At 36.9% G+C, this 15,941-nt stretch overlaps 1 protein-coding gene across 5 annotated transcripts in view; it reads left to right on the top strand.

Annotated features, from left to right (window-relative positions):
* SPAG9 (sperm associated antigen 9) overlaps nt 1-15,941 on the top strand; it is a 155,815-nt gene that overhangs the window by 45,183 nt on the left and 94,691 nt on the right. For all 5 annotated transcript variants that reach the window (XM_072646704.1, XM_072646702.1, XM_072646705.1 and 2 more), the window contains exon 3: nt 1,123-1,193. In XM_072646704.1, the coding sequence (XP_072502805.1) occupies nt 1,123-1,193 (71 nt within the window). The remainder of the gene's footprint in view (nt 1-1,122; nt 1,194-15,941) is intronic.

Below are 15,941 nucleotides of genomic sequence, written 5' to 3'. Positions count from 1 at the left end.
TTGCCCTTATATGTCAGCCTATTCCCTCTATCCTTGTGCTTATGTAATTCTTGTCACCTTGAATACTCTACTTACCTGCCAGGTTTTTTAAGGTACTGCTTGTTCCCCATTTTGATCCTGGAAGCCTTTTCTGATTGCCTCACCCCCTCTCTGAGCTTTTCTGTAGCACTTGACTTGTAACATATATCTTGTATAAGGATATTTGTTTATATATGTTAGCTTGTATTTTTCACCAATTGTTTTGTTGGAATACATCTTACCTTCCTAGCTAAATTGAATACCATAGTTTAATCTTTTATGCCCCCAAAGTGCTTGATATAATGCTGTGTGTACACAGGTGTCTGATCAATTCTTGTTAAGTTGACTCCACTTGGAATATTCCATGTTAGGAAAGGGTACTTAATTTTAATCAATTCTTATTGATTGAAAATAAATGAAATAAAGTTAGACATTCTGCCAGGCTATTTATTTTCTTTATAGGTCTTCCTCTGTATAGTGCAAATACTTAATAGAATATACCTTTGGTTTAGTTTTTCTTTTTAAACTTTGATTTTTGAGAAACATTCCATAGTATCACATGACCAAACTGAAGTATAATGCATTTACCAAAAAGCACCAGCAGAGGGAGCCAAATTTGCAAGAGGATAAGTGCAAATCGTGTAAAGCATGAGAAGAAGAGCTTGTAAAAAAATACATACTTTCAGGTATCATTGCATAATGAATAAAGATGACTTTCTGGTGTTCATAATATCATTATTTGCTTTTTGAGTTATGACAGGGAGGTCTCCATAGGGATTTTATAGAATGGCTTGATAAAACAGTTGATTTTCTTTTCAGAGGCATTAAGTACATGGCAAAGCCAATGACTTATTTTATAGTAAATTACATTAAGAAAATGAATCCTAAGGAAAAGTTTATAAAAATAGTTTCTTTTCTCTCGGATTTTAAATTAAGGATGAAGAAATTAGATCACTCAATTCTTCATGGAAATTAACTAGAATATTGGGTCCCAGAGATGATGAGGGGTTGGTAAACCTGATTTCTGACTTCAAGATTGGCTTTTTTCCAGATAAATTTTGTATAATTTGGTGATATTGATCTGTCTGTCTTTTTCCATTTCAGTTAGCAGACTTGAGGAGCGAGAATCAGAGTTGAAGAAAGAATACAATGCACTACATCAAAGACACACAGAGGTAAGTCTCTAGACTCTTTTTACGCCGTTATTTAAAGAAATTCACTCTAGTTTATATTAAAGCTCCTTTGAAATTTAGAATAGTTTATTATCTGGGAAACAGTTGAATCTTACTATATTTCCAGAAAGATACTTTAACTTGTTCTAAAGTAGCCAACTAGCAATAATAAAAGCTTCCTGATTTTAAAGAACAATGACATTTAATTCCTAAACTCTAGGACATCTTTGATGAAACATTTATTAACTCTTCAATGCTATCTGATAGGGTCCATTTTCTAGTCATCAAATTTTGCTTAATAATAGCTGGACTCTAGAAAGGGTACATAAATTGACTTAAAGTCTTTTTCTGGAAAGCCTCCCTTTCCTTGGACTTCATGATAGCATGATACAGTTGTACACTTTTTACTCCAGTGGTAATCTATTATAGTTCCCTTTAGAATCTCTTCTTCTTCCTTCCTCAGATGTGGGCATTCCGCTCAGGAGTTAGTCCCCAACTCTCTTCTCCACTTTTTGAGATAATTAACTCTCTCTCATATCTTCTGATACTCTTATGCAGTTGACCCTCAAATCTATATTTCTAACCTAGATTTGTCTGCTGAACTCCAATTATTTATGCCGACATTTATAGCTGGATATTTTGCATTGCCTTCCAGTTTAAGGTTGTTTAGACCTGTATCCCTGATCTTCCTGAAATTGCCAGTGTGACCGGACTTGCCTATTTTTTGTCAATGATACAAGCATTCACTGTCTCAGGTATCCAGGCTTGAAACCTATATGGAATCTTTGAATCTTTTCTCTCACTTAGTGCCCACTTCTAATTTATCTGACAATAGTTTGTTTTACTCCCTATAACCTAAATCCTCTCTCTTTATAAGACTTTAAACATCCCGTTCAAGAGTCACTACTTTCATGGAGCCAAAAACCTCTTACCAGATATTCTGAACTTCACTATCCTTCCTTTCTTGTTGGGATTCTTCTACTTGACAACTAGCCATAATAGCTTGCTTTTCTGTTTATTGTAAATATCTCAGGCTTGTTTCTCCAACCGAAATGTAAGTTACTTGAGGGCCAGGATTTTGCCTTTCATGTCTTTCATGCCTATCATCCACTCTGGACTTAGAGCAGACACTTAATAAACATTCGTGTGATTGAGAGAACACCCTATGTATAAATGATTAGCCATTAGAAAGCTCATAGGCCTAGGGCAGAGACAAGGAAAATTCAGATTTTTACATAAGAAATTACTGATCTTTCCCTAAGGAAGATGAAATGAAGTCAGGAGGCATTACACAGCCCTATGGAGGAAATCTCAGGAGGGATTAGGTGCCCTTCCTTTAAAAGAATAGCTTTGACTTTCCAGTTTTGACTTCCTTCTTGCTTATCCCCTAAAACAGGGGTGGGGAACCTGTGACCTCAAGGCCACATGTGGCCCTATCGATCCCCAAATATGGCTCCTTTTATTAAGGGGATTTGTTTTGTGAAGTTTCAGTTCACTCAAAGGGCTGCACTTGGGAACTTAGAGGGCTACATGTGGCCTTGTGACCGCAGGTTCCCCACCCCTGCCTTAAAACATCCTTGTGACTTTAATTCTTCTTCCCTACCCCCTACCCTCTTCTGGGAGAACCAGGGGTATGGCCTCTTTTTTTTTTTTTTTTAAGTCACACACTTCTTAATCACTCTTTCTTCCCCCTCCTGCACCCCCCACTTCCCCTCAATCTCTTTTTGCCTTCTTTGGCAAGGCCTACCTGCCAATCTAAAGGTTTTTGTTTTATTTTTAATGTGCTCTTAGTTTGCTGAAATACTTTTTCTCTCTTTTCTTTTTTTATGAAAGATGATAGTAGGGAGGGAATACTGGAAAATGAAGATACCAGTAAATTAGTTTTTTAAAAATTAAAGGAATCCTTAGTTTAAAAACCAGTTTGACTGTTTTCTTCCTGGCCCTCATTTTTATATGTTCTTTTTCTCCAAGTTCCTGCTGTGTATATAGCATCCTGATTTGGATTATGAGATTATTACGTTTCATATAGTAGCCTGTACAGTGGAACCTTTCCAATGTCTTTATCAGAGCCCAAACTTCAGCAATTCAAAAAAACATGTATTAAGCGCCTGTTTACTATAGGGGCATTGGTCCTTTCTCTCACATTATTTATGGCGTAGGAGAACTAAATATACACAGACAACTTAACACACAATAATAGGTGATCAGTGCAATAGAGAAGTTAAAAACAAAACTTAAATGAGACCTAGGTATGGGAAGGGAACATCAATTAAAGCTTTGTGGAGCGGGTTGCGTTTGAACTGGGTTTTAGTGGATGGGTAGGAACTTGGCAGGCAAGGGAAGGGAGAACAATCCAGACACAGGAAATACTAAGGACAGAGGCACAAAGACAGGAAAGGAGAGGAGGGTGTGTTTGCAGTCCAGTCTACAAGGTACATAATAAAGTACATCATAGAGGGGAGTAATATGAAATCTGTGCAAAAGCATGATGGTGCCAGATATTAGAGGGCTTTACATACTACGCATGAGTTGGCCAAAAAAAGGGGAGCTTTTTTTTTTTTTGAGTAGAGGAGCAATATGATTAGATCTATGACCAGGATTCCCTTAAATAGCAGGCCAGTTCATGCATGTAAAATGATTTGATAGAAATAAGAACATTCAGAAGAAAAGTGAGTTTTCTTGGAAAGATAAGAGGTCTGTTTTGAAAATACTGAGTTTGAAATACCTATGAGATATTCTGTTTGAAATTGTCAATAAGAACTTTAGGGTCACATGACCAATAAGATGGAAAGCCAAGATATTTTTTCCTAGTCCTTACTAACTCCAAAAAACTATCCCCAAAGAAGAGTTATGCATTAGAGGGAAACTAATTACAACTATTTCTACAGGCCAGGATGATCAAAGAAGCCTAACAATGTAAGAGCCTTATGAATTAATTACAGAAAACGCTCATCTCCAGTATCTCCCACTTCCCACTAGTCCCAGTTCTCCACATCTGCTGCCTGTTCTGGAGGATCCATCATTTTCTTTGCTGTTACTACAGCCTCTGCTATTTCAGCCTTCCCTCCCCCCCACTATTCTGTGACAATGCTGCAGACTTCTACTCTTGCCCACCCACTTGTGAAAGAGGAAGAGCTAGAGGAAGAAGGGGGCCTTAACTTTTCCAATGGTGACAGCTTTTAACCAGAGAATCAAGGAACAAAGAAAAGTGGGCCACAGTGCTAGTATGTATATTATGTGGGGTGAAGGAAAAAAGACCACTCCTGTCCCTTCAGAAGTCTCTTGAGGTAGATACTGAGTGCAGTGAAAAGTAAATTCTCCAGAGTGGGAGGAAGCTGAGACATCATTGAGATGCAGTTACCAGGAGACTTGCCTTCAATGGAGGAGGAGTCAGAAATTAAGTGACAGAGGATTATAAGGGGGGGGATAAAAAACTAAAATCATCAGAGGTCTTGGGAGGAAGAAAACTGAGTTGAAAAATCTGTAACACAACTGGAGAGACTTCCAGGTCATGTGAGCAACAAGATAGAGGACTAGACATTTTCTCTCATCCTTATGACCTCTTAGATCTCTCAAACAGAAATTATATACTTTCAAATATAAGGCAATGTCATCTCTCTCTGTGGCCTAGAATACCTAGAATAAAAAAAAGGTTAAAAAAAAAATTCTTCTCCCCCAAAACAAAACACCTTACCCATGAACTGACAATCATTAACTTTGAATGTACTTGGCATCCCTCTCCTACCTCCCATACTACTGGCAGTGAGACTGTACCAGCAGACTCAAGGATATGACACAGGCTTACAAACCATCCCTAAGAACCTGATCCCTCCTCCCTTGTTTCCAGAGTCATCTCCATGACTCCCTGCCCCTAGACTGTGGAAATTTGCTCCAGCCATGACAGACAGCATGGCTGTAACCATTTAGGAGCAAAAGCCTGCCAGGGGCCACAGCACAGTGCTGCAAAGATCTGAACAGTAGGTACCAGTACAGATAACCCCATAATACCACCAGAGTCAGGGTAGATAACCCTGTAGCACCAATACTGCAATTGTCTAAGCTATTCATATCAGGTCAAAGAACTGAGGAACAGAGGCAGGAGATAACATGGTGTATATGAGGAGCACACTTCACCAGAGCTGATGGAAAAAGCACAGCATCCAGCTAGGGTCATTTTTGACCTTCCCAAAGTCATTTTCATTTCATTTCAACCTAGGCTGGTTGAACCATGAATTGCCCAGTGTGGAAGGAAGTCAAGATACTTTGAGATCTAGCTCCTAAGGAAACCACAGTCGGAAGGAAAGGAATCAGAAAGGGAGCAACAGGAGAAAACTGAGTGGGGGTGGTCAGGGTGGGGTGGGGATGGAGGAATGAAATTTTCAAAGATTTTGGGAAGAAAATTAAAAGACCTTGGAACATAAGCAGATAAATGAATAGGAAAAACAGTAACAACAGCAGGAAACATAGCCTCAAGATCTAGTGAGTCATTTATGAATAAATTATTATAAAACAAAAGAAAATGATTCATCTCTTAATGAGAGGGAGAACTCTGTGAAATATGAGTAGAATAACAGCACACTGTTCTTGAGTAGTTCAAAAGAGAAATGAGAATTAAGAGCAGAATTTGTGACCTGCATGGCAAAAATAATGGGCAGAATCCCTGGGGCAACTGGCACCTGGAGTAGAAGAGCATGGACTCAGGGAGGAGAGATTTTGAAGAAAAAGTGGGGGGAAAGGTAATTAAGGAAGAGTATAGCTTAGTAGCAGGCTTCATAATCAGGAACATGGTAGGGAAGAGTTCCTACCATGACACATTGTACTCTCTGACGCCTGCAATAATTGGCCTTATTTTGGGAGTGAGGCACAATGAAAAAGGTGAATCCACAGGGCAAAAGTCTACAAGTCAGTGCAGAAACCACCTAAAGGAGAGACCCTAGAATTGATATCTTAAGAGATTTGATGAGGAATACAGAGAAAGAAATAGAACAAATATAATCATAGAGGTCATGAATGAAAGAATGAGGGTCTAGACTAGACAGAGGATGGATAATGAAGAGAGTAAGGGAAATCCATTTTGGAAAGGGGCACAGAAAATGAAATTTGAAGAACTAACTGTAGTAGTAGAAGGAAAGGACAGGAAGGGGGATCTACTTGACTGAGACAGGAAGAATTATATAACCATATAAAAGCTGGAGAGAAAAAAGAAACTAATAAACAAAACCCCAAAGGGCAAGGGGTAACAAATGAGGATGGGGTGAGTAGGAGTGTGGCAGTTGAAAGAGGACCAAAAATTAAAGTAAATAACTGAAGGAACATAGTACTGTGCATATAGTGAAATAAAACCCCAATATTATAGGAAGATGGAAGAAAATATACCTATTCTCCTAATTTTGAATGTGAATGGATCAAACAATTTAACAAAACAAAAAACTGACAGATTGAGTAAGAATGAGAGTCTAGACTAGACAGAACAAAATTCTACAATCTGTTTCTTACAAAAAACAAACTTAAAAAGCAAAGACATATGCAAAATAAAACTGAGAGATGGAAACTATTTTTTCTGTGTATCAAGTGAATCCAAAAAAGCAGAAGTTGCATTCTTTGTGACAAAGCAAAAAAACAAACCTTCATGTACTGAAAAGGGATAAACAAGGAAACTATATTATGCTGAAAGGAACCACAAACGATGAACCAATATCAATAATAAATATATGCTTCTAATGCCTTAACATCCAAATTTGTAAAGGAAATATCTGAGCTACAAGAAGACATGGACAGCAACACTATAGTGACAGGAAACTTCAATATCCCTCTCAAGTTTTGGGTAAGTCTGATAGAATGATAAATAAAAGGGAAAATATGGAACGGAGCTGGAGAAACTAGAATTAAAAGACTTATGACATCTTCTAAATGGGAGAGCAAAAGAATATATACATATTTCTCAGGACTGCATATTACTTAAACAAAAATTAACCATATAATAATGCACGAAGATATTGTAAATAAATATAAAAAGGAACAAATAGGTAATAAATTCTTTACCGACCATCCTTTACAGATCTGTCAGTTGTATGGATAAGGGAAATTAAAGGAATAGGTAAAGAGAAGATAAAACTATCTCTGTTTGCTGATCCATATGATGGTTTACTTGGAAAAATCCTAGGGAACAGCAAAGATACTAATTGAGACAATATAGCTTCAGCAGAGTTATAAAGCTACAAAATAAATCCTAAAAAGTCAACAACATTTCTATATGATAATAACAAAACACAAGAAGCAATAATTGAAAGGGAGTGCCATTCCAAATAGTTGCAAAATGCAAAAAGTATTTGGGTATTGATCCACTAGAATATTACTGTGCTGTACAAAATTGAATGTGATGAATATAGAGAAACATGGATCTGTATGGATTGATGCAGAATGAAGTAAGCAGAACCAAAAGAAATATATACTTAATAACTGCATCAATGTAAATGGAAAGACTACCAAAAAATCAGAAGTAAATGTAACAAAATTGTAAAGATTAAGAGGATTCAAAGGAAAATACCTATGAAGACATTCTCAGCTGTGACCCCTTTGGGGTGCTATGAGGTCCACTGGTGTTATGCTTGGCACATGTTTTCAGACTTTTTCCAACATATTGATTAGTTGTGCAGATTTTTCCCCCCTTTCAAAAAAATTGATTTGTTATGGATAGACTCCCTGGGAAAGGGATGGGGGAAGGAGACTTGGGATGACTATGGTGATTTAAGAAACAGAAAATATCAATGCAGAATTAATTTTTAAAAAATAACCAACATGAATCAATAGGGAAGATACTAAAACAGAAGGGACAATGGCTACCTAGACATCTAAATTAGGGCAAATATCTCCAAATCATTATTGCAAGACAAAGCAAATTGAATCAACATCTGATAAACAGAGGGCCCTGTGGTCTGAGAGAATTTGGAACTTCAGTGGAGTGTTCCTGAATAATTTGAGAAAAATCAGAATCTTGAAAAAAGAAGCTAAAAGGGAAGCAGATAGCAGAATTTATGGTCTACACATCTGAAATAATTAGCTGAAGAGAAAAACTCAAATCTTCTTTGAATGTACTGGAATCCAAAGATGTAAAAGAAAAAACTACTGATTGGTAATGAAAGCTTACTAAGTGAAGGAAAATCTGGAGGACATAAAACATCAAATAGGCAATTGGAGAAGTAGTACTGTTGATCAAAAGAGATATTGGGACTGATTGTTTGCATAGAGATGAAGATTAAACATGAGAGCTGATAAAATTACCAAGAGAGAACATAATTAAAAAGAGAAGTGAACGATGAGCAGGACAGATTCTAGTTATGGGACAGTATTTGGAGAATGATAAGGGAGATAGAATGATAAAGGAGACAGAACAGTCAGACAGGTGACAGGATAACTAAGGGAAAAGCAGTGTTGTGAAAATCCAGAAGGAAAAGATTATCTAGGACAGGAAGATGATCAATAGATTCATATGCTGCAGAATGGTCAAGAACGATGAGAGTTGAGGAAATGCCATCAGATCTGGTAATTAAGAGATGACTGGTAACTTTGTTTGGAGAGAAATTTCAGTTGAGTATGGTTGGAAGCTAGATATCAAGGGGTCAAAAGTGAGTAAGAGGTAAGAGACTAGAGGCTAGAGAGAATGAAGACAGCTTTTTTAAAAAGAGTTTCGCTTTGAAAGGAAGGACAGATGTAGGACAACACTTTTGGGGAATAATTAGTAGGAACAAGAGAGGACTTTTTTAAAGGATAAGGGAGGTAAGGGCATGATTATATAGACAGATGGAAAGGATCCAGGAGAAAGGAAAAGATTAAAAATTAAAGAGAAAGAGACTAGACTTCAAATCTCCTAGATAATTTTTTCTTCCTGTTAATTGGGAGGTTCCTGAATGTCAAAGGTTTTGCTTTGGTAAGTTACATTTCAAACATAGATCCTGTTCTTAATATCTCACTCATCCTCTTCCTCATTGATTTAGCAAGAAACCATCTTAGACCCACTCTGTAGTATCCTCATCCATAGATGCTTTCTTTCTTGGATACAAGGGTATTCAACTGATTTAGTCCTGATAGTATGACATGCAGGTGGACAGTAGTCCTCTTTCAGAACATTTTTCCTTTTTTAGGCATGTATGAATCCAGGTGAGCAAAGATCAAAAGCTGTAAGCAGTATACAATTTTGAAATTGTAAATATTTGTGTTACAAATCATCTTACATGATTTCTTATAGCAAGAATGTGAACACCTTCTTGTTAGTTGTTTTATCCTTCCTTCTGCCTATTTTTTAATAATTTATTCATTTTTAGTTTTCAACATTCACTTCCATAAACTTTTGAGTTTTGAATTTTCTCCCCCTCCCTCTTCTCCTCCTTCCCAAGACAGCATGCAATCTTATATAGACTCTATTTATACATTCATATTAAACATATTTTCACATTAGTCATGATGTAAAGAAGAATTAGAGCTAATAGGAGGAACCTTGAGAAAGAAGAAACAAAACACAACAAAGGAAAAGGAGAGCAAATAGTATGCTTCTATCTGTATTCAGACTCCAAAGTTCTTTCTCTGGATGTGGGTAGTATTTTCCACCGTGAGTCTTTTAGAGTTGTCTTAGAGCCTTGCTTTGCTGAGAAGAGCTAGTTTATCAAAGTCAGTCCTCACACTCTGTGGCTGTTACTGTGTACAGTGCTCTCCTGATTCTGTTCACTTCACTCAGCATCAGTTCACATAAGTCTTTCCAGGTTTTTCTGAAGGCCACATGCTTTTCATTTCTTGTAGCACAATAGTATTCCATTACATTCATATACCACAACTTGCTCGGCCCTTTTACCTATTCTTATAAAAGTTCCACTTTGACTTCTTAAAGCGCTTGGAATTTCATGTACTCACTTTCCAGTTTTCTAACACCTGTCAAGTTTTTAGTGATCTTTGTCTCTTCCTTGTGTCACCCCATCTTCTCCCCCCACTCCCCTTGACTTCTCAAAGATCACCAATAGTGATTCCATGATTTTACTTGCTGTTACTTACACTAATAATTTTTTGGACTTGGGGACCTGAACCTATTTAAAGAGCCTAAGGTTTTTCCTTTTTTTTAAATTATCTTCTTGACTATTTTGGCTTTTTCTGTTCAGCAATTAAAGTTGTTCATAAACTTACCTGCTGCTTACCTATCCATTCTTACACTCTGCAGTTCATATACTAGCCTGCTTGCTGTCCCTCACACAGAATGTTCCATGTTCCATCTCTTTCTAACTATCCTGCATATTTGGAATGAACTCTCTCTCTTCACTTTTACCTCCTTGAATCCCTGCTCTTCTTCATGAATTTTTCAGAACTTCTACATGAACTCTTTCCTGTTCCCCCTTACTACTAGTTATCTTCCTCTCCAAACTTATTGGTATCCATTTGGAATGTATTCTTTATGTATTTATATATGTACATATTGTCTCCCCATAAGAATATAAGCTATTCGAGGGTGGGCACTGTTTCAGTTTTGTCTTTGTATCTACAGGGTTTAATATAATACTTGGCCCATACTAGGTATTTAATAAATGTTGCTTTTTTGATTGATTCATTGTTCTTACTAGTGCTTGTTCTACTCTTTACATCCTGAGAATTCTTCTTTATGGAAATATTCTATAAATAGTTACAATTATGGAATTGGAGCTCTGATGAGAGGACGGAGATTAGAGTGATTTTAGACTTGTATATAAGAAGTCTTATTCCAGGAAGTCCTAGTTTGTTGCCTCATTGTGGCATGGAGATAACCCTAGTTTCCCGGGGACAACGTAAGTGGAGTGAATGCTCTGGCAGGTTCTACTATCCTGGAAAGCTTTGAATGTGGCCTTGGCAGCAAACTGAGTATGCTTTTGAAGAACCAGCCTAGCTAAGTAATGAGCCTTATCATCGTATAGGGTGCCTGTTTGTGGTGACAAATTTCTTGGCTATGGCAATCCACAAAACAAAATAATGAAATGGTCTTCAGCATATTTGTCCCCTTGTGCTTCAGTTGTCAGAGCCAAAGAACTGGAAAAAGGGTTCAGAGGGTGCTAAGAACCAAATAGTTTTAGAGTGTAAACTTTTATTTTTGGCACTCTAAATGTGGAATATTGGTCCAGTGAACAAGTGGACATACTGCTAGAGGAACTGAGTCATATCAGTCTTGATATTTTTGTTATAAATAAAACCAGAAGAAAGATGTTACAGCTAAATGAAAGGCTAGATCACACATGTCCTTGGAAAAGCAAAGAAAGGAGTTGGTTGATTTGGTTTTATCATTTAATGTGAGATGTGGTCATCTTGTTTTGCTTTGCTGATGATATGATAGATATTTGCAGAAAGACCACCATGAAAATAGTTGCAGCTTATGCACTAATATCAGATGCTTAGGATAAAGAGACAGAAAATGTAATGAAGAATTTATAAAACCTTCCAGATTAAATCCATAGATACTCTGATTTTTGTTGACATCAGTCAGAAGTTGGAGAAAAGATGAGAATGGTGAGAAAAATATATGAAAAAAAGGAAGACAGATGAAAGAAAGAGACTAAAGATTTATAGATTATGAAGAAGTCTTAAATCTTTATATCATGAACACAATTCGTGAAAAGAATTGGTAGGCACTAGAAATGCAAGTACCAAATATATGAGAAAAAAATGAAACTATATTATATTGTTGACAGCCAGGAAAAGACTTGTTATTGTCATTATAGGAGTCATCCCTTAATCAGTTAACAATCAGACTATTGTCTTCTTAAGACAAAGGACTGTACTTAGTAAAAAGCAAGAAGAAAGAATAATAATGAGAAAAAGATGGTATATCATTGAAACGACTCAATCTTGAATTGTTAAAGCATATAATCAGCAAAGGGAAATGAGAAATGGACATTAGAAATGACATGAACAATGATCATAGTAATTTTATACAGAAATTAACCATTTCAAATCTATTCTTACGATAAGAAGATGAAAAGAACCCAGTAAATACCTTACTCAGCCAGCATTAGACTTACTAAGTGGAAAGAGAAGGCTGTCAAAGACAACAGTAAGGGAGAATATAAATTTGTTTTTAAAACCTTTCAAGGTAGAACCATTTTAAAGAAAACTTTATGTGACATGCATATAAATAGAGTTATCCTAAGGGTGAAACTATGGACCAAAACAGAAGAAAAATGAAAAAGATTCTGAAAGATCATTATGACAAACTTTTTCACCATGGAGGACGGTGGAATCGCTGCATTTGGAACCTAATATCACAATTACATTTATCTGGGAAGTAAAAATAGCACTAAAAAAAACAAAGATGGGAAAAACTGCGAAATTGTACCAATAGAGGAATTACTTTGCTGGAGGATACAGCCATGAGAATTCTTGGGATTGATGTAATATCCAAATACATGAATTGAAGACATCATTTATAAGGATATTAGTAAGGAGCAACTAATTTTTCCACAAATGATATTCAGTAACGGACCACATCTTTGCTATTTTGCCCTTGACTGAAAGATGTACAGAATGTAAGATCCTATTGTACTTTTTGTTGATTATGAAAAAGCATTTGCTTTGGTAGAGTTAATGTTAAAGTCTATGTTAAAGGTTCTTTCAATAAAATGCCTTTTATCCATACATCAAAATCATTCAAGATTCAAGACATAACAAGCATAGCCTTGTGCAGTGATCCTCTAATAAAAAAAGAGAAACATAAAACAGCTAGATATATGCTTACCAAAGGCCTCTGCCATAATGATGGAGATTTCACACAGAAGTTGAAGAAGGTTTCCCGGTGGAGAGTGAGGTTTTCCAGATGATCAATTTGTGGATGACATTGTACTAGTTGCATCAAGTCTGTGATTGTTTCAGAGATCTATGACCACAAGGAAGATCAAATGGATTAAGAATGTCTGTTGCCCAGACTAGGACATGCATTTGAATTGAAAATCTGTAAAACTCATGCAACAGCTGAGTATACCTGGCACAGACAGTGCAGAGGTATCATGGTTAGGCCTATAACTGAACCAGAATAGGAGAACAGACTGGATTGTTTTGGGGAAGTTAATAAACCTCTAATCCCAATCTTTCAGTGAAATCAAAAGGCCCATCTTTTTAACATATCCATTTTCCCCATGTTACAGCAAGACATAGACTAAAACAGTCTCCAGATAATTAAGAATGATTATCATAGGACAGCAGTGGAGAAGCACAAGATGGATATGAACAGGCTGCATCATATAGTGGATGAGGAACTTTGAAGCACAGGAATAAAAGTTATTCTCAAGGAATAGATGATGGGTGAACAGCCAGAGTGTTCCACTGATACCCTTATGTCAGGAGATCTCAAGGAAGGTCTGTAGGACATTGGATGAAACCTCTAGGGCAAACTCATGAAGTACTTGAATAAGGGATACATGGAATGAGCAGGAATTAATAGGTTATAAAATGCCTTATTAAAAGGCTCTCTCAAATTGATGAGGTGACAGATCCATTTGATTATTAAGTACGTAAGTAGATGAGTTCTGTAGGGGATGAAGACAGCAAATGAGTTCCAGGTTACCATACCAGGAAGAGACCCTTGGGATCAGTGACTTGTTTGAATGACTTGTTTGATTTGTTTCAATGACTTGTTTGAATGACTTGTTTGATTTGTTTGAGCATTGGACTGTGAAGTCCAAAAGTCTTGACTTCTTTATTTTTTGTCTAGGACCAAGTTTATTCATCTGAAGATTTGAACTAAATAATCTCTTAATGTTCCTTTTAGCTCTTAACATAATATGAATAAAATACTGTGAAGCTTTTTTGCAAAGTATTTTATAAAGCAAACAATCATCCCTTAATCTACTGTTAGTGAAAATAACAGCTCATGTTTATATGATGCCATAAGGTTTACAGAATACATCATTTGAATTCTCACAACAATTTGTGCTTAGTAATATTTTTATCCTCATTTTACGTATGAAGAGACTGACTCTGACTGTGTAACGGTGGGTGAGACATTTCACCTTCTTGGATCTCATTTTCCTTATATGTAAAATAAGAGGTCTAATGCCCCATTCCACTCTTAATTTATCATCCCTCGAAGCTTAGAAGGTTAAGTACTTTGCCCAGGATAACACATGTAATGTGTAAATAAGCATTAGGATTTGAACTCAGGGCTGCTTAACTAGAATTTTTAGGTAAATTTTCAGTATAACATTTATTTCAGGCAAGATAGCTGAATGGGAGCTTACATCTAAATACAGTTCTTTTTCATCTCAAAACTACAAGAAATGCTTCAAATAAAGTAAAAGAATGACAAAAGCAGAAAAAAGGAAGAAATCTTCAAAAGGAAAATCCCATGGAAAAGCCAGCAGAGAAAATGAAGAAATGAGTAGACAGAAGGGAACTCAAAATATGCAGTGAAGAAATACTATAGCATAGAAGAATGAAAGGAGAAGTTAGTGGATGTTCTGTAATTTTTGCAGCTAACACCCCAGAAAAAGAGAATGGAATAGGAGGACAGGGATAAGTAAATAAGCATTTATTAAGCTTACTTACTGTGCACCAACCAATGTGCTGTGTGCTTTACCTCATTTAATTCTCATAACAACCCTAGGAGGCAGGTGCTATTACTCTTCTCATTTTAGAGTTGAGGAAACTGAGACAGAGATTAAGTAAGTAACTTGTCTGGGATTATACAGCTAGTTAGTACCTGAGGCAGGATTTAAATTCAAGATCTGTGTCACCTGACAGTAATAGTATATGAGGACATTGGAAAGGCCACCTGTAATTGCTGGGGTTTGAACCGTTTCAAAGGAAGCCAGGGAAACTAAGAAGCAGAGGTAAAGGGGCAGACTGTTCTAAGCTTGGGGGACTGCTAGTGCAAAGGAACAGAAATGGGGGATGGAATGTCATGTACATGAACTAACAAGTAGGCCACACTATCTGGATCATAGAGTGCAGTGGAAAGAAGACTAAGAAGGTAGGAACGCATCATTGCATGAAGAGCTTTAAATACCAAAGAGAAGATTTCATATTTGATTCTAAAGGTTTTTGGGAGCTCCTTAAGCACAAGGGTGACAAAGTGAGACTGTGCTGTAGGAAAATCACCTTATACCTGAGTGGAAGATGGGGAGTAGGGAGAGACTTGAGGTAGGGGAGACTGCTTAGAAAGCTATTTCAGTAGCTGCACAAGGAATGATAAAGGCCTGAACCAGGATTGTATGAGTGAAGAAAAGGAAATGTATGTGAAACTTGTGAAGGTAGAAACAAGATTTGGCAACAGACAGGACCTGTGGGATGAGTTAGAAGGAAAAGTTGAGGATGACATTGAGGTTTATCTTCAAAACTTGGGTGACTTCAAGGTTAGGAGTGCCCTTGACTACTAGGGGAAGTTTTGAAGAGGGGCGTGTTTGAAGGAAAAGACAAATTCTATTTTTTGGACATGCTGAGCTCCAGGTGCCCCTGGGGTAGACATTTTGAGATGTTCAAAACAGGCCATTGGTGATGCATGACAACAGTTCAGGAGAGAGAGAATAAGGACAGATGACCAGTCTAGGAATCATTTTCATAGAGATGATAATTGAATTCATAGGAGCTCATGAGATTGCCAAGTGAGAGTAGTATGGAGCAAAAAAGAAAAGGGACCTAGGAGTCAGACTTTGGGATGAGAGACTTACTGTTAGTGGATGTGACATGGCCAAAGCCCCACCAAAGGAGATTGGAAAACAGTGTTTGGACCGATAGGAAAACCAGGAGAGATCA

Source organism: Notamacropus eugenii, chromosome 2 (assembly GCF_028372415.1).
Source record: "Notamacropus eugenii isolate mMacEug1 chromosome 2, mMacEug1.pri_v2, whole genome shotgun sequence".
In the NCBI taxonomy this organism is placed as follows: domain Eukaryota; kingdom Metazoa; phylum Chordata; class Mammalia; order Diprotodontia; family Macropodidae; genus Notamacropus; species Notamacropus eugenii.
This window is presented reverse-complemented; position numbering and strand designations above follow the sequence as displayed.